The sequence below is a fragment of the Acinonyx jubatus genome, chromosome A1 (assembly GCF_027475565.1).
Source record: "Acinonyx jubatus isolate Ajub_Pintada_27869175 chromosome A1, VMU_Ajub_asm_v1.0, whole genome shotgun sequence".
Taxonomy (NCBI): Eukaryota; Metazoa; Chordata; class Mammalia; order Carnivora; family Felidae; genus Acinonyx; species Acinonyx jubatus.
The window spans coordinates 232,194,461-232,216,996 of record NC_069380.1 but is presented as its reverse complement, the minus strand read 5'-3'; the positions used below and the strand labels follow the sequence as shown (position 1 = coordinate 232,216,996).

At 54.3% G+C, this 22,536-nt stretch overlaps 2 protein-coding genes and 1 long non-coding RNA gene across 12 annotated transcripts in view; 1 reads left to right on the top strand and 2 right to left on the bottom strand.

Moving 5' to 3' along the window:
* Positions 1–4,164: 4,164 nt before the first annotated feature.
* LOC113603224 (uncharacterized) lies at positions 4,165–5,750 on the bottom strand. Its single transcript, XR_003424773.2, has 3 exons — positions 4,976–5,750; positions 4,604–4,767; positions 4,165–4,353 (listed from the first exon to the last, which is right to left on the bottom strand). It is a non-coding gene; the product is annotated as an uncharacterized LOC113603224 (long non-coding RNA).
* Positions 5,751–9,071: 3,321 nt separating this feature from the next.
* Positions 9,072–20,186, bottom strand: LOC106985127 (uncharacterized). Of its 8 annotated transcripts, none has more exons than XM_053202329.1 (8): positions 19,210–20,186; positions 18,920–19,114; positions 17,645–17,750; positions 16,514–16,649; positions 14,874–15,089; positions 13,531–14,514; positions 12,623–13,230; positions 9,072–9,355 (listed from the first exon to the last, which is right to left on the bottom strand). In XM_053202329.1, exons 1-6 carry the CDS (start codon positions 19,221–19,223, stop codon positions 14,108–14,110), a joined length of 1,074 nt encoding a protein of 357 aa, XP_053058304.1. In that variant the 5' UTR covers positions 19,224–20,186; the 3' UTR covers positions 9,072–9,355; positions 12,623–13,230; positions 13,531–14,107. The 8 variants fall into 8 exon arrangements, 5 of the variants coding, with proteins under 5 accessions (XP_053058304.1, XP_026929706.1, XP_053058296.1 ...); XM_027073905.2 differs by lacking the exon at positions 9,072–9,355 and adding an exon at positions 11,097–11,470; XM_053202321.1 differs by lacking the exon at positions 9,072–9,355 and adding an exon at positions 11,097–11,467.
* Positions 20,187–20,439: 253 nt separating this feature from the next.
* ICE1 (interactor of little elongation complex ELL subunit 1) overlaps positions 20,440–22,536 on the top strand; it is a 57,004-nt gene continuing 54,907 nt past the window's right edge. For 2 of the 3 annotated variants that reach the window (XM_053202304.1, XM_053202311.1), the window contains exon 1: positions 20,440–20,767. In XM_053202304.1, the coding sequence (XP_053058279.1) occupies positions 20,684–20,767 (84 nt within the window). In that variant the 5' untranslated portion in view covers positions 20,440–20,683. The remainder of the gene's footprint in view (positions 20,768–22,536) is intronic. The other variant, XM_053202305.1, reaches the window with a different exon arrangement.

The window sequence follows — 22,536 nt, the reverse complement described above, 5'->3', positions numbered from 1 at the left end:
CCCTTTTGGGCACTGTGCCCCCTCTTCCTCCTGAACCAGCCTCCCAGCCCGCCAGCTGTCTCTCTAAATGAGACAAAGAAATCTTGGACACGGGCTCCCTATATGTTTGTGTCAGAGCTGTGCTTTTAACTTTCTAAAAATGATACTTGGATAGAAATTTGGCAAAAATATATCAGAGTTCTCAATGGATGCTGCTTCTCTGCAATAGTAATTTAGCAGCTGGGAACGTACCTTCTGGGTGTACTTGGATGGAGGCAGAAAGCAGGCTGTGGGGAGGTTCAGGCAGCTTTGTTTAATGATCAGCAAAGCAAGTAAGCGAACACACCTACAAAATAAAACCACTTAAATCCACGGTTCTCAACTTTGGGTGAGCCTGCCCCTGGTGGACAGTTGGCCCCATCTGGAGACAACGTGGGTCGTCACCACTGGGAAGGGCTGCTGTGGGCATCCGGGGGGCAGAGGCCAGGTACTTTCAGTGCCCAGATCCTCTGAGGTCTTCATCATGTAGCCGGCCCTGCAATTCCACAATGAATGAACGGTTAGCATCCTTACCGTTGACGGCCCCGTTGAGATCATTCCCTTGGCCTGACCGCTTTCTCCTGTTACTTTCAAATGATCGCAGACTCCAGGGAGGAGAACTGAGGTAAACTTCTCTCCAAGTGTCCCAAAGAAATGTCTCCCTACAAGACATTCTAGAATGTGGCCGTAGAAATCCAGGTTGACCAGCCCCGCTGCTCCCGCGGGCAGAAGGCGGCGGAGGAGGCTGGCTCTGTCTCTAGTCTTTGGTGTGTCCTGATCTGTCACTTGATAACATGATTTTCCTGTAATTCCTTGACGCCCAATAAATCTTCTCCGGCTCTGCAGCACTTACAATTGTTGCCTCATCTGTTAATGCATGTGAATGTCTCCCCAAGGTTGCTATGGGATTTTAAAGGTGCTGAGTTCAGTAGGTGCTTTGCGACTAGGTCACTTTTACTCTTCACTTCCATTGGGCGGAGCCATGAGCTATGACCGAGAGAGAAAGGAACATCTTTGTGAATACTGTCCTCCACCCCACAGCCTCTTCAGCTTCACATTCTCACGTGAGGATTGAGACCAGGCTCTCAGCCTTGGCGCCATGGATGTGTGAGCCGGGACGATTCTGCGTGTCGTGGGATTTTTCTCGGTATCCCTAGGCTCCACCTACTAAATTCCAGTAGCACTTTCTCCACCCCGAACGGTGTAATAATCAAAAATTCAAAAATGTCACATCACTGGGGGCTCTACTGGCCCAGTTGACCAATGGCCTCCACTAGCAGGGGAAGAAGGAGCTCCAGAAGCTTCTCCCTCACCAGTCAAGATGGAGCCTCCTCTCTGTGCCCTACAAGAACCTGTTTGGTCCCAGACTATTTCTGAAGAGTCCTCAGTCTGCGACATTCAAGTGTTGTAAGTGATCATCTCTTCATGGTAGAAATAGTAATAGCCAGGAATGATTTTATTTTCTTCTTTGGATTTATTCATGTCATCTGCATTTTCTATGTTTATTCCTTTTGCGATTTCTAAATGCTTAAGAAATGGAAGGATTCATACACGTTTAATATAGTCTTAGATAATGTAGCAGACATACCATAGGGTGATCCCCTGTCCAATGATTGATGTCCTATATAATCTTCACCTTTTGAATGTGAGCGGGGTTTGTGACTTACTTTTGGATGACAGAATATGGCAGAGGTGATGGGCTGTCATATCCAAGGTTATAGGTGATGTAAGAGTTTGAGGAAGAGAGACTCTCCCTTGCTGCCTTGAAGAAGTGAGCTGCCGTTTTGTGGGACCTCCTGCAGAAAGGCCATGGGACAGGGAACTGTGCAGCCTCTAGGAGCTGAGAGTGGTCCCAGGTGACAAACAGCAGCAAGGTGGGGACTTCCGTCCTGTAAGCCCAGCCAAACAAAATGAGAAGGCTTGGAAGGTGATCTTTCCCCACTTGGGCCTCTGATGAGACCACGACCCCACCTGATGCTTGACTATAGTGTGGTGAGACCCAAAGCGGAGGACCCAGCTGGGCTGTGCCAGGATGTCTGACCTGCATAGAGTGTGAGATAATTAATGTGTGTTGTTTTAAGTCACTAAATTTGTGGCGATTCACGACGAATCAACAGATAAAACATGTGGGAGGCTTCCCTGTCCTTTGAGAACACATGAGCCAAATAACTTCTGTAAGTATTGCAGCTGTGTCTATATTGAGGGACTAGTGAGCCCTTAATTACCCAAGAACTGATGGATCAGAACGTATGAATCTTTCAGAAGAGGAAAGCAGCCTCCAGGTGCTGCCAGACCCCGGCACCCTTGGCCATGCTCCTGCCCCTGTGGGGGTTAAACGGTGTCGCAGAGCACCAGCGCTACAGAAGGCCACTCTGGGGACATGGTGGAGCCAGGCAGAATGAAGACCCCTCCCAAATCATCCCACATACAAAGACAAGTGCCTCATGAAAACCACAAACGTGACTGAACATCCCTCTCCTCTGGCTCATGTGGGTGACTGCTGCTTTTTAACCAGACAGCATTAGCCTCACTCTGCTCTTTTCACCTTCTGGTTGAGAGTTATTATGACATCCAGTCCTGGAATCATGTGAGCCAACTCCTCAAAATCTCTCTCCTCCTGCCCTCCCTCCGGAGATTACGTATGTATCAGTGTATGTAGGTGCATACATATCATCCATCTATGTATTTGTCTATTATCTACTATCTATCTATCTATCTATCTATCTATCTATCTAATCTCCTCTTGGTCCTGTTTTCCTGGAGGACCCTCTATCATACAGAGTTTCTTTTTTTTAATGTTTATTTATTTTTGAGAGAGACAGAGAGACAGAGCATGAGTGGGGGAAGGACAGAGAGAGAGGGAGACACAGAATCCGAAGCAGCTCCAGGCTCTGAGCTGTCGGCACAGAGCCCGATACAGGGGCCCGATCTCATGAACCGTGAGATCATGCCCTGAGCCGAAGTCGGAAGCTTAACTGACTGAGCCGCCCGGGTGCCCCTGTCACACGGTTTCATGATCGTACTCTTTGGAAGCATGTGTGTGATTGCCTTCTTTCACTAACAAAACACTTTAAGGGGTGAACACCTTGTGTGCTGGAGAAAGCTGTATATCATCAGGACCTGATGGTCAACAAGTAATTATAGAGGCTCTTCCGTGTACTTGGCACTCTGCCAGCCTGGAGCGTCTTGGAGGTGGAACCTACAGATCGTCTGCCCACACGCAGCTTTGCGGATCTGATACGAAACTTGGTTTATTTTTATTTTTATTTTTTTATATTTATTTTTATTTTATTTTTTATTTGAGAGAGAGAGAGCGCGCGTGAGCAGGGGAGAGGGGCAGAAGGAGAGAGAGAGAGAGAGAGAGAGAGAGAGAGAGAATCTTAAGCAGGCTCCTCGCTCAGCAAAGACCCCGACATGGGGTTCCAACTCACGACTGTGAGATCATGACCCGAGCCGAAATCGAGAGCTGGACACTCCATTGCCTGAGCCACCCAGGTGCCCCGAAACTTGGTTTTAAACAGAGACATACTAGTTACAGTAATGACGTTGAGTGTTTACTGTCTGACTCTGCCCCCAGTGCTTTATGTGAGTCGCCTCACTGAACCCTTGCAAAAGCCCCTGGCTCCTATTTCTGCGCCGTGCACTCCAAACACGAGAAAACTGCATTTATTTGTGTCCTGTTGCCGCTGTGACATATCACCACAGACTTGGTGGCTTGAAACCACATGAATTTACTCTCTTGCAGCCTGGAGGGCACAAGTGCACAAGCAGGCTAAATCGAGGCGTGGGCAGGATGGGTTCCTTTGGGAGGCACCAGAGATTTTGTGGCCTAGACCTCCCCAGATTTCATCGGCCACCTGAAGGGCTTGTGGCTCCTTCCACTGACTTCCAAGTGCCTCTCTCCCTTCACGTGGCCTTCTCCTCTTTCCCAAGCCTCCCTCCACATCCCTGTTAAAAGGATACCTGTGTTTACATTTAGGGTCCCCCCCCGGGGAATCAAGGGAAACCCCCCCCCCCCATCTCAAGACCCTCCTATCACATCTGCAAAGTCCCTTCCACACACCAGCTGACGGGGAGGGGAAGTTGTGACTTCTCAGCTCACCAGTAGAGCAGGTGTTGGTAAGGGGGGAGTCTGGACCCACAGCCGATGCTTTAAAACAAAAAATGTTTATTTATTTATATTTGACAGAGAGAGAAAGAGAAAGAGAGAGAGAGAGAAAGCAAGGGAGGGGCAGAGAGCGAGGGAGAGAGAGAACCCCACGCAGACTCCTCATCGTCAACGCAGAGTCTGAGCTCTGAGTGGGAGCTCAAACCCACGAACCGTGACATCTTGACCTGAGCAGAAACAGAAGAGTGGGATGCTTAACCGACTGAGCCACTCAGACCCCCCTGCTGCTGACGCTTGGCCCTGCACATGGCTGTGGCCAGTCCTCAGAGATCCACGTGCTCAGCACAGAGGGCAGAGCCCCCAGGGAGGTGACCAAAAGTGCCTGTGCGTGCGCGTCGTGCTGCTGAAGGCTGGCTCCCCGAAAATCCTACCAGTGCCGTCTGGGGACAAGCAGGGCTGAGGGGGCTGCTCGCTCACTCTGGCGCAGGCAGGCATTGCCCTGACGGTCTTGGATTTGTCTGGGAGGGACTTGGACAAAGGCGACATAGTTGTGAGGTTTCTGCTTTCTGGTCCAAGGCCGGTCTTTCAAGTGGAATTGGAGCTGTGTTACCGGTCACGATCCATGATATAATCCAGTTGACCTTTGGACAACACGGGTTGGAACCATGTAGGTTCACTTAACACGTGGAATTTTTAATAAGTACGGTAAATGCATTTGTTAATAAACACTGTAAATGTATTTTCTCTTCCTTATGAGTTTCTCAACGTGTTCTTTTCTCTAGCTTCGTTTATGGTAAGAACACGGCAGATAACACCTGTCACATACAAAATGTGTGCCAATGTGCTTACCTTAGCGGTAAGGCTTGCGGTCAACAGTAGGCTGTTGGTGGTGAAGTTTTGAAGCGTCAAGGTTATACGTGGATTTCTGCCCGTGCAGAGAGAGGGTCGGCGCCCCCGACCTCTGTGTTGTTGGAGGGTCACCTGTAGTTTAGCAGAAGCGGACGCAACAAGCCCTGAAAGCACACCGTCGGGCACTGCTGTTCATTGTACATTCAGTGGCCTGATACCCGTTTAAATTAATACCGGGGAAGTTCCTGATATTAGCAATAAAGTTATTTGCACATTTTATCTTTCTGGGCTAGACTTACCTAGAGCGGTGAAGCCAGATTGCTTAGGACAGAGGAAAAGCAAGTAGATGTTAACGGTGACAGTCCGTTATGGGTGTAGATGCGTTGGATCTTATTGAGAACCAGCCCACCCCAAATTCCTGAATCACATTAGGGCGGGGCATGCCTCTGGGAGGTCCGTCCTTGGTAGGAAACCCAGAAGTACAAAGTGAGAGAGTCAGACGCATGTGGGGACAGGAGGGGGTCACCTGCGTAGTTTGCAAGGAAGGCAGCTGTCCGAGCGGAGCATTTTCTCCGCATGACTTCCCAAGCCCACACCCCGAATGACTTCCAAGGGTGTGTTCAAATGACAGAAAGTGTGGAACTGGAGACAGAAGGGGGGCGCATTCCGTAAGTGACAAGGGCAAGTGCGGCAGCCCCACCACAGACCCGTGCCGCCTGCCACCTGACCACGGAGGGCCTGCACCCAGGCGTGCGCATGCCAGGGGCCTCACGCTGGGGCGAGTTCGAACGTCGACAAAGCGTGAGCCCTTCGCCTTATTATCCAGAGCCAGGGGAGTGTTCTGGTAGCTCGTTCTGCTTCCAGTGAGAGCCTGTGGCAAAGGCGTAGAAATTCGCAAGTATCAAATCTACGAACGTAGTGTCTCTTCAGAGCTCAAAATCTCCCGCTCGCTGAGCACCTACCTGCTGCTCAGGTACATCGCACATGCAACCAACTCAGCACAGAGAAAGGTCTCGGAGCCGCATCTTACAGATGTAGGAAAAAAAAAACCCTCCCGGAGGCTGAGTATCCCGCCAAGGCCACACAGCGAGTGGCTAAACCCTAAACTCTTAGCCTCTGCACAATGCCATACTGCCCCCTGGCCTTTCTGGAAAGTCACTGTTAGGTCTGCTCTTACGCTCTGCAGCGATTGCACAATACGTACCTATAAATACACGTGTTGCCATAAATCACGCATTGTACGCCATGTGTGTTTTTATTTCTGTCCCACTGAAGAGAGAAGACGTCTATCCCAAGGAGGCTCCTTTCCCTTGAAGCCCAGACTGTCATACAAAACCCCGCTCCTCCCCCACCTCCCACAGAATACGGTGTCCTTGGTGGCCAAACTGTATTTCTGGAACTCCAGGGGCCCCTCAGCCCGCGTTTATGAGCCCATCCTCAGTGCCCAGTACACCTTTCTTTCTAGCTCTGTGCTACCCTCCAGCTCCCCTCCTGAAGCCAGTACGTCTGCCAAAGCCATCCCTCCCCCGGGAGCGCCCTAGGCCGAATGGCCCTGTTCTTGGAAAAATCCTTTTTAAATGGCCACCTCGAAATTTCCTACTCCTCGCTCTTGTGAATCATCCCCGGACACCCGGTGAGATTCTTGCCTCTGACCCTGCAGTGTCTCTCTGTTCCCCGAGTGTCACGCACAGTGCAGAGTGTCCCGGCTTGGGAGGTGTGTGCCAGGCCAGGAGAGCAGCCCCAGCACGTCCACATCCCAGAGCAGTGCCCCGCCTGAACACACGCTCAGTCTGCACGGTTCAGTGAGCCAAAGCGGGGGCAAGGCGAGTCCCTGACGTGAGCCCTTAGTGCTGGGGAGACGCTGGTGTGAGGAAGTTGTGCATTCTCCTCCTAGAACATACAGATGCATCATCAAACCTGGTGCAAAACAGGAATTTCCCTTCCAAACGAATAGGAAAGACTTTTAGATAAGTGAATTAAAAACATAAACTCTGGCAGGAACAAAGATTTTTTTTTTTTTTTGGTCTTCTTTGCTAAATTAGTACCACTTGGGTTCAAAGACAATAGATCATGTTTGTCAAGTTTGAAATTTATCAAACTCCTTTCACCTTTCCCAAATTTTAGATCTGTGACTTAAACATACTTCATAAAGAAGATTACCCTGTCCTCTCCATGTTGCTATTTATCAATGAGAAACAGAGTGCTTTATGAATAACACCGCACTTCAAGGATTCCTTTTCGGTGAGACAATATACGTACGCCCGCTTCTTGGGCAGAAAATCTGAAACACGGGCGAAGAAAATATTTTTAAGCACACAGGAAAGGCACGACCAGCTGGGTACTAGACATAAGGTATTTGCCACCATCTTCCAGGTCTGATGGCCGGAGCTATAGATCCATCCATCATCCCCAAGTGCCTGCTCCCCTCGCGCCATCACAGATTATAGCCTTGGGAGTCACTTTGCGATGTGCACTGGGGAAGACAGTGCTGCTGTGTGGTTCTGAGGGGCCGCGCCCTACCTGTTGAAGAGTGTGGGGTGGCTCAAGACGAAGCATCTAGCGCAGGGCTCAGAGGTATGGGGCAGGGCGCTGTTCTGGGCCAGGTACAGCCCTCTCTTCTCCGGCGGGGTGGGGGACTGGGGCACGGAGTCAAAGGCAGCAGCATTTGGATGAAGTTATGGGAGGGAGGGAAACGTCTTGAATGAAAGGTGACATCATCCAAGGCATGATTGGGAGTTTGAGGGTTGACTTAATGTTCTAATTGATATTAAGCTTCCAAAGGGCTTCCAGAAGGCTGCACAAGGGGTGGAGAGGAGGCTGTGAGTCTCCTTCTATGGTAGCGGGCTTTGTCTTGTAGGTTACTGTAGTGACAGTATTTAGGCCAAGACAGTGACTTGCTTTAAAAAAAAAAAAAAAAAAAAAAAGAAGCTCTTTAAGAGCACTAGCGTGTAGAGCAGTGAGGGATGTGGAACAGGTGGAGTGTGGGGCTCTGTAAGTCAGCCGATGCAGGGGTGCACCCTTGCTGTGATGAGATGCAAGGAAGGGAAGCAGAGGCAGGAGGAAGGGAGCAGGGGAAGCGTGGGCTGGTGGGGAGAATGTGTTGTCGTTGGCAGAAGTCAGGTGGGTGAGCAGGGAACCAGCTTGGGGACCGGGTTCGGGAGTAGCGTGTGCTCTTGCCTCCAAAGCCACGCCACGTCAACACGCAAGCAGCAGGAATCACTGGCTATTTAATTAATTAATTAATTTTATTTATTTATTTTTAATTTTTTTTAAACGTTTATTTATTTTTAGGAGAGAGAGAGAGACAGAGTGAGAGCAGGGGAGGGGCAGAGAGAGAGAGAGACAGGAAGATACAGAATCTGAAGCAGGCTCCAGCTGTCAGCACAGAGCCCGACGTGGGGCTCAAACTCACAGACCGTGAGATCGTGACCTGAGCTGAAGTCGGACGCCCAACTGACCGAGCCATCCAGGCGCTCCTTTAATGTTTCTTTTTAAGAGACAGAGAGTAAGCAGGGACAGGCCGAGAGAGAGAGAGAGAGAGAGAGAGAGACAGAGAGAGAGAGACAGAGAGAGAGAGAGAGAATCGAGGCAGGCTCCAGGAGCTGAGCAGTCAGCACAGAGCTCAACGCAGGGCTCGAACTCACCAACCATGAGATCACGACCTGAGCCAAAGTCCGACGCTTAACCGACTGAGCCACCCAGGCGCCCCACTAGCTATTTTAAGCAGAAAGAGATCTCCTGCAAAGAATTGTGTGCTGCCATCAGCGTCCAAGGGAGGAGTGGTCCGTGCCCCAGGCTCCAAGAATGAGTCTGGAAGGCCTTCTGTAGAGCTACGTCCCCTACCCGGGGCAGGAAGGTGAGGCCTGGGGAGGCTGCTGTGGGAAGCCTGCTTTAGGAACGCGCAGCCTTAGCCACGTCCCCGGGAACACGCACCCTTAGCTGCATCCGGGGCACCAGAAAGCCACCTCTGGGTGTAGGCAGTGAGGGCCCAGAGAGCAGGCTGCAGCCGCAGAAACCCAGCATCTCCGTCCTGCCTGCCAGCTCCACAGGCCAGGGCGACAGCTCCCTGCTGCCCCCTGCCCGGCAGCCTTCCCATGCGGGTGGTTGCTTCCTGGAAGTTAACTTCCACGTGACGCAGTTGGAATAAAATGACAGAAACACCGCCTCAACCTTGGACCTCTGGGAAGTCACATTTGCGAGTGTCCAATGGACTTGGAGTGCCCACGTGCCAAATGCGCCCTAGGAACTCCTTTGCCAACTCAGGGTCTACACACCATCGCGCACCGAAGATTCCGCACCGCCGTGAGGACACCCGATGCTCCCGCCCAACGTGACGGATTTGTTTATTCTTCATGCAAGTGAGAAGTAATTCCATCTTCTCTGCAGAAGGGAGGAAAGAGAGTGGTGTTTAAGTAGAGATTTAAGTTTTCCCCTCATCAACCATAAAATGTCTTACTGGATCCGAAATCTCTTCTTAAATAGAAATGCAGGATATAACCACAAGTTCAACGGGATGCATCCAAGAGACATTTGGGGGTCATACTTCCCTATCTTTCTTTTGATAAAGAACATTAAGTTATTTTCTTTTTTTTATTCTGGTATATGGTCTCCAACTCTTGGAGCACTCGCTACACATCTGGAATGCACTGTTCAAGTCAGCACCATTTTTCTTCATGGCAGGGTTTGAAGATGAGCCCAAAGGAAAATTTCTGGCTGAAGATGTTTGGTATCATTTTATCTAAAATTCAAACAATTGCTACACACTTATTCTAAATGAAAGACACTTTCGCCACCACCCCCTTCTTGGCAATAATTTTCTGCCTGGATAATTTACAGAATGTACTATATTCTCACGATCTTAGAATAACACCATTCCAACTCACAATCTGAATCATCAGTTTCAGAAATAAGGAAGTTTTGAGACCCGTGGCTTCTCAAGACCACTTAGAAACTCAAAACACTGCTTTTCAAAAAAGCTCTTTGTCACTCTGGGGTCCAGAGAGTTTTGTGTTGTGTGCTTTTTTCCCCGAAAAAAAGTAAACCTCTTTTAGGCTGCATACGTCATTGAATCAACACATCCTTGACTTCCCACCTACCCAGCACCAACTCTTCCTTCCCAACTGGGGAGATGACACCCAGGCTCCCAAGTCTATTTCCAGAAGGCAGCCGGAACCAAAGGTTTTCATGCAAATCTGAGAATGCCACCCCCGTGTCTGAAAACTCTTTATGGCGGCTCCTTGCACCTAGAGTGTAAAACGTATCTACCCTGGTTTCCAAGACCCTGGTGGCATCGGCAGGTGCTACCCTGCCCCCCAAGCAATCAACACCAGGTAAGTGGCTTCCCACTCTCTACACTCCAGACTCTGAGCTGGTTTCTGATGCTTCGACATGCCAAATTCACTTCTGACTTGGAGACTCTCTATTGTCGCCTCCAGCGCCTGCAACTCTTTTTTTTTTTTTTAATAGACTTTACTCTTTAGAGCATCTTTAGGTTCACAGAAAAATAGAGCGGAAGGTACAGGGTTCCCGCGTGCCCCTGCCCCCCACACTGTGCTTAGCCTCCGACATCGTCAGCATCCGGGTGGTTAAGTCTGTTACAGCTGATGAGCCCGCACGGACACATCCTCACACCCCGTCCATGGGGAGCGTTAGGGTCCACTCCTGGTGTTGCACACTGTATGGATTTTCATGCACGTACGGATGACGTGTATGTGTCATTACAGCACCACACAGAGTAGTGTCACTGCCCTCAAGATCCTCTGCGCTCTATCTATGCAGCCCCCCGTCCCCCAACCTGTGACAGCCACTGACCCCTTTACTGTCTTCGCAGTCTTGCCTTGTCCAGAAGGTCACAGAGTTGGAGTCCTGCAACATGTAGCCTTTTCAGATTGGCTTCCGTCATTGAAAAATATGCATTTGGGGTGCCCGTGCGGCTCAGCTGGTTAAGTGTCCTGTTGTTGATTACAGTCTCACAATTTGTAAGTTCGAGCCCCACGTCAGACTCTGTGTTGACAGCACGGAGCCCGCTTGGGATTCTCTGTCTCCGTCTCTCTCTGCCCCCTCCCTAATCATGTCCTCTCTCTCTCTCTCTCTCAAAATAAATAAATAACCTTAAAAAAAATAAAATTAAAAATACGCATTTAAGATTCCTCTCTCTGTCTTTTCACGGCTCAACAGCTCAGTTCTTTTTAGTGCCGAATAATATTCCACTGTCTGGATGGACCCCGGTTTATCTACTCGCCTACTGAGGGACATCTTGGTTACCTCCAAGTTTTGACAATTTGTAATAAAGTTGCTGTAAACATGTGTGCAGGCTTTCTCATGGAGATACGTCTTCAAGTCATTTGTTTAAATACCAAGGAGTGTGATTGCCGGAGCTCCCGATGTTTTTTATTCTCACAAGGTTATTCTTTTATTCAGATGAATATCCACATATTCATGTGCTCATTGATCCTTTCAACAACTCTTTGGTGAATGACTGCTTCTTCACTCCTTCTCCAGAAAAAAAAAAAAAAAAAAAAGCCTTTCCCTTGACTCCAATGGCCCTCTTCCAGCCACCGAGAACATCTCAAAAGCCACTGCTTAGATGTAGAGTGGCAGTTCCCCACCAGGGAGCTTCTGTGACTTCCCCCCCCCCAACCCCCACCCCCGCCCCAGGTCGTGGGGCAAGTCCGGAGACAGCTACGACGACCACGGGACTGGGCCAGGCGTTCCTGGAGGCTGGCGTGAGACATGGGGGACGTTGCACAGGGCATAGGATCGCCCCGGCCGGAGACCCAGGAGACCCGCTCGGAGTAGCCCCCAGCCTCAGGCCCCCTAGCAGAGCCCAGTGGAAACCCCCTACACCAAGCACACAAATCTGTGACAATACTTGCCCGCGTGAGACTGAAGACACCAGGGGGCTAGGTCGTGCCAGACCTTGAATAGGGCTCACCAGACCTCAGGCAGTCCCGTGGATGATGGTAAGCAAGGTAGGGGTGCTAAGAGAGGGGAGCCCAGGAAACGTCAGGCAGTGCAGGAACAGAGCAGTTCCAGAGCAGGTGCTCGGGGCCATGAGGATGTGGGCGCATGGGCGGAGGCCGTGGGACCTGAACCCACGGGGCTGGGAGGGCGCACGGTGGACGCGGGTGGAGGGGACGGCACGAGGGCCCCCCACGCGGAGAGGGATGGAAAATCAGAGCGGTCTCCGAGGAACCCTACGACAGAACGCCTGGCACCCTGTGAGGCCCACGTCCAGAGGTCAGCAGAGGGCTTAGCCTCTGTGCTGGACGTAGGGAGGTGGCACCAGACCCCCGGGGAGGGACCTCCAGGGCCGCGGCAGGGGGAGAGGGTGGGCAGTGCAGCTGGCAGGCGACAGCTGCCCTGGGATCTGGGCGACTCAGCAGCTGGGACTCCCACGAGGGAGTCCGTCCTTGAAGGAGCGCAGCCTTCCCTGGACAGCGCCCCTTAGAGACCCCCCTCCTTCAGACTTACCTAGAAGGACCAGGGGATCAGTTCTAAACCAGCAGGCAGGTACCAAGGCAGCGGACAGCCTTAGCGAGGGCATCGGTGAGCAGGGATCCCTGTGACGCCTGCCTTGCTCCTGTCACCCCAATGCAGGGACCCACCCTCTCAGCCCCGAGGTGGTAAGGCTGGAAGATTCTTTACCAGGTGTCTGATGTAGAAACGCCCTGGGGGACCTCCTCGGAGTGGAGCCCCCTTCACCAGGCCTCGACTCTCACTCTGGCACAGGTCCGTTTTCTCTGGGAGTGAGAGCCTTCCTCAAGGAGGCATCCCGGAGGAGGCCTGGTGGCAGGTGTGCTGTGGTGGGGACCAGAGCCCCGTGACAGTAGCTGCCTCCCATCATGACAGTCTCTCCTGACCCAGCGTTGGCCAGGCTCTGACCCTCTGCTCGGCCAGGCCCCGCCTTCTGGGCTTCCGTGCTCATCTCTTCATTGTCCTCAAGAGTCCTGCTAAGTGTTTGCCCAGAATCCCCCACCCTCTAGGTCTGACCCCCTTGATATCGAGTCCATTGTCCCCCAGGTCACACGTGGTCACTCCATCTGCCTAAAAATCCTGTGAGGTCAGCTGCTCCCAAAGCCGCCTTTCCCCCAACGTTCCCTCTTAGGAACATTCCATTCTCAGGCTCCTCTTGGGGTCACTCGGCAGGTGTCCCAGGGCTCCCTCGGGTCTTATGTCCATGGCCCCAAGAGAGAGGACAGACATCCAGCGTGGGCAGGCAGGAGAGCTCCTGTGTAACTGGAATCACAAAGGGCCTGGACGGACAGACAGAAACGGCAATGTGAGACCTGGAATCCGAATTTGGTGAGGGTGATATGGGTCGGTGCCCGTGGACCGGCCGGATGGACGTGCCTAGAACAGGGAGGGCTGGGCCATTAGAGGCAAAGCGCCCCTTCAGTGCGCAGAGTCTGAGGGCGAGGGTGGGGTGACTCTGTGACTCTGGACTGGGAGGAGGCCTGTCCCTGCAGGCGAGGGGGCCGGGAGGGGTGTGGCCAGGAGGCCGCTGGCAGGGAGCTTCCCTGGGCGTGCGGTGCCCCCTCCGCTCTCGTTCTCACGCTTTGCTGTCGGTGCCTTCGAAGCCTCAGTATGTTTGAACACAGGGCCTGGCGTTTTCATCTTGCACTGGGCCACGCAAATTGCGTAGCAGGTCTTGGCGCTGGAAGGTGCTGGAAGCTGGCTGGGCCTGCGGTGCGGGCGCCTGGAAGGAGCGAGTCGCTGAGGAGGGTCCAGGCAGACAAAGGGGCTGCGCAGGAAGCCAGGGAGTGAGCGGCCCGAGGGCAGGGCCGTGTCCGGCCTCCCCTCCCCAAGGCGCCGTGTGCCTGGCGCACGCGGTCATCCGGCGACGTTTGCCGCGTGATGAACGAGTGCCGGGGAAGGGAAGACAGAAGGTGGACGAAGCGTGGTCTCTGGGTCTGGTCTCAGGGCACCCGGAGGTGAGCAGGGAAGAGGCCCCTGTTAAGGTACATTTGCAGGAAGCACGTAAGACGGAGAAGAGCTGGGGGAGGCGGAGAGGGGCTGGGGAGGCGGCTGCCCCTCCGCCCCCAGTCCAGGGAGGACAGCGGACGAGGCCCGGCGTGGACACAGCGAGGCCCCTTCACATCTCACATTCACCTTCCTCCTGGGAGAACGGGGCTACTGGGGGGAAGGAAAACGCAGCAGCCGTGTGTGGCGGGGTGGGGGGGGGGGGCACAGGGGCCTGGAAGGTCTGAGCAGGTAACATCTGGGCTGAGACCGGGTGAGGCAGAGGGCCGGCCAGATCCGGAGGACTGTGGGGTCACGTGGCACGAAGCGTGGCCCGGACCGGAGCCCGGGGAGCCTTGGCGACGGTGGAGGGGAGTCCAAATCCTGTTTCTGGCGGAGAGGGAGACGGTGCATCGATCCAGAGCCTGTCCGCCTCTCTCCTGTCGGCGGTGTCGTCCTCATGGACAGCTGGACACCGATCTCGGCTGGTGGCGAAGGGCGGGAGCTGGCTGTGGGGGGCTCCCTGGCCGTCCAGGGGCTGCCGGTCCCCGGATGGTAGTGGCGGCCGTGGAGGGGAGCTGGACGGCGGGGACGTGGCACCAGCAGGGCCGCAGGTGATCGGCCGTGTGGGGAGGCGAGGGGGCCGAGCGGGGAGGACAGCCAAATCAGACAAGGGGATGAGCCACTAGGCCTGCAAGGCAGCACCAAGGAGACTCCCAGGGGAGGAGCCGCCACCGGGACGCCGGGCACCGCCCCTCAGTGGCGGCCCAGAGGGGCGTCCTGTGCAGGCCGGCCGCGCAGCCAGGTGCCTGGAGCCCCCTTCGAGGCACGGCCCGGGGGGCAGAGGAGGGAGGGCGGTGACCGCAGGGTCCGCACAAGTGCAGCAGGTGGGCAAGAACAACCCTGGGCAGAGCCACCGCGAAGCCACTCCACTGACCAAGCTCTCTGTCGCCGGTCCCCACAGCACGGGCTGTCTGGGGCCCCTGGTACCCTGGACCCCGTGTTGGGCCCGTGGCCTCGCAGGCGTCTCCGTCCACAGGAAGCCCAGCACAGCTTGCTGGCCGCTCACCTCCTGTCTTGGGCTTGACTTCTCCCACCGGCTGAGCTCCAGCCTGTGCTGGGATGCCCCAGGGAGGCTGGGGGAGGGGGAGGCCTGGCGGGGTGGGGAAGGGGGAGGGGTTAGGGTTAGGGGAGGCCTGGCGGGCTTTTTCTCTGCTGCAGCCAGGGCCTGGGCCCTCCAGGCGGAGGAGAAGGTATGGTCCCTCGTGGTTGGTTCTGCGGTGACTTGGGTTCACAGGCTGCCCAGCTCGGGGTCGGAGTGCGACGTGGACAAGCAGGCTGTTGGGAGGGGGAGTCCGCTCCTTTCAGGACGGGGACCTCGGTGCAGCCAGAGGCACCTGCCACCCCGCAGGCTGCAGGCGACCTCGGGCAAAGGACAGAACCTGCAAGAAGGGACGCCTGGAGGACGTCCCCTGGAGCTCAGGTTCAGACGTGGGAGGAGGGGCCCTGTGGGGCTGGGAAGGGACTCTCCGAGGACTCAGATGTGGCCCAGGGCAAAGCGAGGCAGAGACACCGACAGGGCCTGGAATCCGCCAGTACGAAAAGGGAGGCCGAGGGCCTTCTCCCTCCTCCCATTGCTGCGGAGCAGCCTCTGGGCAGAGTCTGCGGGTCCCCAGCAGCGGGAGCCCGGCAGGCCCAGCTCAAGGGTCCCAGTACCGCAGGGCGGGTAGCAGGGGAGGGGTGGGGCTGGGAGGCGGGAGCTCCCTACCCCTCAGTGCCCTGGGGCTCCTCTCTGCCCCCTGGGGGGGCAAGTGAGGAGCACAGAGGGTCTTCCGGGCCAGGCCCCAGCTTCTGACAGTCAACCGGGAGAAGGCAGTTGCACACCAGGGGCCGGGGGGCCGGGGAGTTCTCGAATGCCTCGGAAAACCTGACGCTGTTGAGCCGCTGCCCTGCCGTGGTCTGCGGCTGGTACAGGACCCAGGAGGGGGCCCAAGCGGACCCTTCCCAGCGGCAGTGCTTCTGACGGTGGCCAGGAGCCACGTTGGGCGTCCGGCTGCCTGCTTCCACTCTGCCTTGGCCGTGGCATCGGGAACACCTGCCAGGCAGCTTGCCTCCCTCGGGCCGCCCTCTGGGTCCCCAGCGGCTTCCACCAACAGGCCCACGATATCCAGTGGGCAGAAAACCCTCACCTTTTGTCCCCCGCCCGTGAAAGCGCGGCTCACTCCCCGCGCGCCCCACCTCCCACAGCCTCAGGAGTGGGTCCCCTTGGAATGACACCAGGGCACGTGCCTGGCTTGGGGTGGGCCATCCCACAGCCCCCTCCCTCCTTCCCTCCCTCTCCTTTGGGGTGGGTGGGTCGCACCCCGCCCACCAGCCCTCCCTGAGGGAAGCCTCTCTCCCTTGCCCCCGAGACCCCAACCTCCCTCTGCAAATCCCCAGAAGCGACTCGGGACAAGCGGTTTACTGCTGCCTGGTGTTCACAGAACACCCCACGAGGGGAGTGAGCCTGAACTCCCGTGGAAAGGATTATACAACCGTGAAAGTCCTTTAAAGTCATGCTTCATCATTAACACTCACATGGGTTCTGCATTCTCCTCCCAATGATGCTTGTCTTGAAAAATGGATTCTTCGGCTTTCTGAGCGAGCTCCATCTTCCAGGAAGCGGCCGCGTTTCCCCCCAACTCTGCATCACTTCGAGGGTGGGAGCTGGGCTCTAAGCGAGGGCCCAGGGCCGAGTAGTGGCCCGTGGGGACAAGTCACTGCCGTAACCCAGGACAGTGACACCAGAGCAAAGGGAGCTCAGGACCATGCGTGATGGACTGTGAGAGGGCAGATGCTCCCTGAAAAGTGCCTTCCACTGAGGATGCCACACAAATAGAACCGTAAATATGGTTCCAAAGCCCATTTGTGTCTAAAAACACAAGGAAAGACTGACATCTGGTGGCCATTTGTTAGCATGACATCACAGGTCCAGAAATTAACTTCTTCAGATGCTGTCTGAATTATAAACTGTCAGAGCTGGAAACCACTCCATGAAACGTAGCCAGGGATTTTAAAAGACATAATGTGGTTTATTTTTATTATGCAGAAGCGCATCAGATAAAGGAATAGCTCTTCGTAAAGCAAAACATAGGAACTTGCAAAGAACAAGTATCTTTCCGTTTTGAGTTCATATCTATCTCCTTGGCTTCTAGAACAAATCTATTAACCATTTCAGGGGAAGACGACATTAATAAATTAAGTCATCAGTGTAACTAACCTCCAAATTATGTTACGTTCTAAAGCTTTAGTTTGGAGATGTTACTGAGTATCCGGGAGGCCGTGAGGCAAGAACTGAGCCTTTGAGTCAGTTCCTCTAAACAACCGACTGGGCTCCACATGTACAAGGGAGCCCCCACATCAGAAGCCAGAATCTAGACATCCCTCCAGGCCTGAGGAGGCTCGGACAGAAAAATGCAATGTTTTTCTTGTAAATTTGGTATGAAAAAATGATTAAAAAAAAAAAACAAAACCAAACCCGAGACCACAAATTAGGTTTCTACAAGTAAGCTAGACGTATTCGTTTTCCGAAATGGATACCATCGATAACGTGTTACTAAGTACTCTCTGCTTCATAGATCCTATGGATTTGGATCTGCCCTGGTTGCTTTTCCCCTAAATGACAGGTAATCCTTTATAAGAAAACACCGGCTCAAATAGGCCACTCACTTGACAATTTAAAGGCAGGCATGTGGTTCCAAATTCACTGTTCGCCACTTTCTGTAGTGTAGACGTTTGCTGGCTTTTTTCCATGACAACAATGAGACAGGTGTGGCTGTGGGAAATGGGGGAAAGAGGAAAAATGTAATTTTCGGCATTCCTCAATTAGTGGCCCTACATCAGTTTCCATCACCACATATAACATGTGGTTTTGCTCAGCTTGCAAGGTAAGAATGAGTTTTACATTTTTTTAAAAAGACTTTATTTTTTCTTTCATGTTTATTTTTGAAAGAGAGAGAGAGAGAGAGAGAGAGAGAGAGAGAGAGAGAGGGAGTGGCAGCGAGAGAGGGAGACACAGAATCCGAAGCAGGTTAAGGCTTTGAGCTGTCAGCACAGAGCCCCACACGGGGCTGGAACTCACGAATGTCGAGATCATGACCTAAGCCAAAGTCACATGCTTAACCGGCTGAGCCACCAGGTGCCCCAAAATATATAATTTTAAGTAATCTCTGTACATGACCTGGGGCTTCAACTCATGACCCCAAGATCAAGAGTCGCATGCTTCATGGACTAAGCCAGCCAAACACCCCAAGTTTTACATTTTTAAATGATTCTTTAAAAACCAAAAAATTACAAATACGCAGTAGATCTACGTGGCCCCCAAAAGCCTAAAACATTTATTATGTGGCCCTTTGTAGAGTTTGTCTACCCTACGTTATACGAACAAAACGTTTGTTTCTTTGAACGTCTTCAGGAGTGGTTTAAGAAGAAAATGCGCATTCAGTTTTGAATGTTAAATGCTTATTTTTTTTACCTTCACTTAGTTGCAGCAAATTTGATTCACTCTGACATTCATTGAGTACCTACTGTGTACAGCACTTCACGAGGTTTATAAGGAAAACTGAGGTCTCAGAAGACATGACAATCACTGTAATCCAAGTCTAAATGCAGGGTTACAAAAAGATCAGTCAGGGGGCGCCTGGGTGGCTCAGTCGGTTGAGCAACTTCAGCTCAGGTCATGATCTGGCGGTTCGTGAGTTCGAGCCCCACGTCGGGCATCAGGCTCTGTGCGGACAGTTCGGAGCCTGGAGCCTGCTTCGGATTCTGTGTCTCCCTCTCTCTCTGACCCTCCTCTGCTCGTGCTCTGTCTCTCTCTCTCTCTCAAAAATAAACAAACGTTTAAGAAATTAAAAAAAAAAAAAAGATCAGTTGGTGCTAAGGGGAAGAAAAGAAGGTAGTGTCACTTCAGGTAGTGGAATAAAATGTGGGACCTGGAAGGATTACCTGGTAGATGACAACCAGTAGACCTGGCAGGAAGGTGTTCCAGGCAAGGGGAAGAAACAGGCCGAAAGACAAAGGCAGAAAGGCAGCAGTGAGAGTTCTGAGTTCCAGCAACAGCAGGTGCGCTGTGGGTGTGGAGGGCAATGTAGAGGGAGATAAGGCTGGAGGGTAAGCTGGTGCCTCCTCCACTCAAATAACCTGGGAAAAAAATACTCATTTGGAAAACTTTAAATAAAAGGGAAGTTACTGTTAAGACACGTTTGTCTGGATCAGAGCCAGAGATGGAAAGTCACCAGGACGCAGACATGGTCTGCTCTCCCCTTTCTCTAATGGGTCACACGACGGTCTTCCGAGGTACATCTGCTTCCCGCTGCGCTGCTGCTCATCTCCTTTCCCCGTAAACCCTGGTCTTGTTTTCCGCTCAGGGGTAAATGGATCCGTCAGGTACTGGACCGCCTTAGGTGTCAACGACAGGAAATCTCGCTGTCAGGTCCGGAGCCCTGGTCCCTTGCTCCACAGCAAGTGGCAGCCACGGATTGTGTAAGAACGGGCAGGGGTGCGGTATTTGTAGAGGAACCAGACTGCTCTCTGGGGAGGGCCGTTTCCCGTCGCAGTGTCCGTACTGAACATTTTGGAAAAAGCCGGTGAAGTCTGGGTGTCTAGGTAGCACATACAATGCTCGTATCGAATGCTAAGAATTTGGACATTGGGAAGCCGCGGGAAGTTTCTGAGCCAGGCAGTGATACGGCAACGAGCTGGGATCGTTAAGAAGAGAATTCTGCTGCCGGGGGATAAGGAGAAGACCTTCGGTCCAAGCCGAGGATCAGGGCCCGAATCTACCCAGGAATGCGGCCAGGGGGAGGAGTTTTGTTTTTTCCCTCTCAAGGGGTATACACTTGAGATCTGGGAGCGGCCTGCTACCGTCCGTGACTGGGGTCACCGGCTGCGCCCCAGCCAGGGCTTCGGGCCGCAGGGAGGGCCTGGCAGAGAGACCGACCGACCGACCGCCGCAAGCGCGGCCAGCTGCCGGGAAGAACGACGGTCCCGCAGGAAGGAGCGGCCGCTGTCGCGAAGGCCGCGCCACGGCGGGAGGACTCGCCCGGGGTCGTCCGCCGCACGGGGCGTCGGGAAGCGTAGTCCGTCCTTCCCCTCCGGGTACCCGGCCGGGCTCGGACAGAGCGGTTCCCTCCAGTTCCAAATCGCACACCTGCCCGGCCCGGCGCGGGACCTTCCATTGCTGCAGGCGCCTGAGTGACGTCATCAAGGGGGGGTGTCACCGTCCCCTCTGTGAGGGCTGTAGGTGTCTATGGGAACCTGCCACACAGCCAGCCGGCAATAAAAGATTAACCCCCTACTCAGCGCAAGGGGTGCACCTCCGATGCCTCTGCTCTCCCTGACTTTTCCTTTGTGGGCGCCTCTCCCGCCGCCTCGGCTCGGCTCCCCTCCCTATTTTGCTCAGGCGGCGCCGCGGGCAGCCCCAAGCCGCGGAGAGGGGCGGGGCGAGCTAGGGCGGGGCGGGGTCCTGGCTGGGCGCTGTCGCGCTCGGGGGCCGCGCCGGGTCGCGTTTCTCTCTAGTGCCCGAGGCGGCTCCGGTTGGGAGAGCCCTTCGCCAGCTCCACGGGGACCTCTGTGCACGGATGGACCCGCCCGCACCCGGCGGGAAGCGGCCTGGCAGGCGGCGGCCCCGGCGGCGTCAGCAGAGGGAGGACAGGGCCCGGGCCGCGGGTCCCTGAGGCGCGCGGGCCCACCGGGCCCGGCGGTGGCACCATGATGCCGGGCGAGACCCATTCGGCGGCGCCCGGGACGGCGGCGGACCTCTCGCGGTGTCAGGGCTGCGCCTCCCTGCAGCAGGTGCGGCGCCTTCCCGGGCCGGGGGCGCGGAGGAGCTCGGCCGGCCGGGGCGTGGGGCTGGGGGTCCCGCCGCGCGCGCTGCGCCCGCTCCACGGCGGAAGCTCCCCCTCCTCCCCTGCCCGCCCCCCTTTCTACTGCAGTTGTATTGGGAACCGTCTCCTTTGCTTTATTCAGGCTTGCAACCCGGCACTCGTTTACCGGGATGCGGTGGTGGTAGCGGGGGGCAGCGTGAGCGAGCGCTGGCGGGGCCCCTTGCTTCACTCCCCCAGTCTCAGGGCTTCCCCGGGGCCGACGGGTGATGGGCGGAATGCTCGGGGCCGCTGCCTCTCCGAGGACGAGGTTTGGGGCTGCTCTGGCTCATCTTGAAATATTTCTTGCCCGGAGGCAGGCCGTGCTGGTTGGCGGGGAGGGTCAGTCATCAAAGGCGTGCACGTACTGGAAGTTTCTGACAGCAGGAGGGACTGTTGTCTACGGTGACAGGAGAGGAGTTACTAGTGCCTGGCCCCAAGTCTTGTGAGGTAGTAGAAACGGTCCCAGGCACTTGTGTCCGACCTGATCCTCTTAGCTGTCTGATATCGAGGGTCTCTTAACTTCTGTCAGCGCCATTAGTGGTGAAGTGGGGCCCCTCCCTGCCCTACCTACTAGATGTCATGAAGTTGGCACTCCTTCTGCCTGGTGTGCTAGGCACCAGGGACATAGTGAGCAGAACACACGATCTGCCTTTATGAGTAAGACTCGTGTGTGCAAGTAAGACTTTGCAGGCTTTTAAGGATTGGGAGGAAAATAAAGGAGGAGTTGGAGTGGTGGTCTTGCCTCCTGGCCGTGGTGGGGGCAGAGGGTTTTTGAGGGGGTGAGGTAGGGAGACCTGAATGTGGAGCCGAAGAGCGGGAGAGGACCTTCCTGCCTGGAGGGGGCAACATGGAGGAGCCAACAGGTGGGATGTTCGGAGGTGGGAGGGAGCAGTGGGTCTTTGGGGAGCAGAACAGCGTCTGCTTGGCATGAGCACGGTGTGGAGGGGAGAGTGGCTGCTGGGATGAGACCAGAGAAGAATGTAGGCCAGATAGGCCATGGAGATAAGGTGTTTTTCTGTTGTTTTTTTTTTTTTTAAGGGCGCTACCTGTGAAGTGATCCCACATGTTAAGTGTTGAGAGCAGGGGAGGGAGAAAGGGAGTCCTGCACTGGCAGGGGAAGCATTTCTGAGCTCAGCTGCTGCGCTGGATAGGTGTCTGTAATGTGCATTTGTTTTCCCTCAAAACCCCAGGAACTTGAGTGGAGGTCTCTTGGATCTTTCATAAGCCGCATTCTTTGGGCCAGTTTCATCCAAAACTATTTGCAGGTAACCAACCTGCTGTGTTTTAGGCAGCAGGAGGAGAAAGTCAAACATTCTTGATTTCTTGAGCTTCCATTTTAGGAGGTGGGGGGAGGGAACAGATTAAACGAGTTACATGGGAAAATAATAAATACGTTGGAGGTCAATTAAGCAAAGGAGGCTAGAAAGAACAAATGGGCCAGGAAGGGGCCACTGGTTGGTGGAATTCACGTAGGAAGCCCTGGGAAGGCCTCTCTGAGAAGGTTCTATTTGAGCATGGGGAATGAGAGAATGAACCCCGTCGACATCTTGGGAGGAGAGCGTCCCATCCAGCAGCAGATCAGGTGTGGACGCCCGACACAGGAGCATGCTGGATGTGCTTGGGAAGAGAAGGCCAGTGTCGCTGCAGTGGAGTGAACGTGGATGTCATAGCCCTTCTAGGCTGCGTAACAAAACTCCG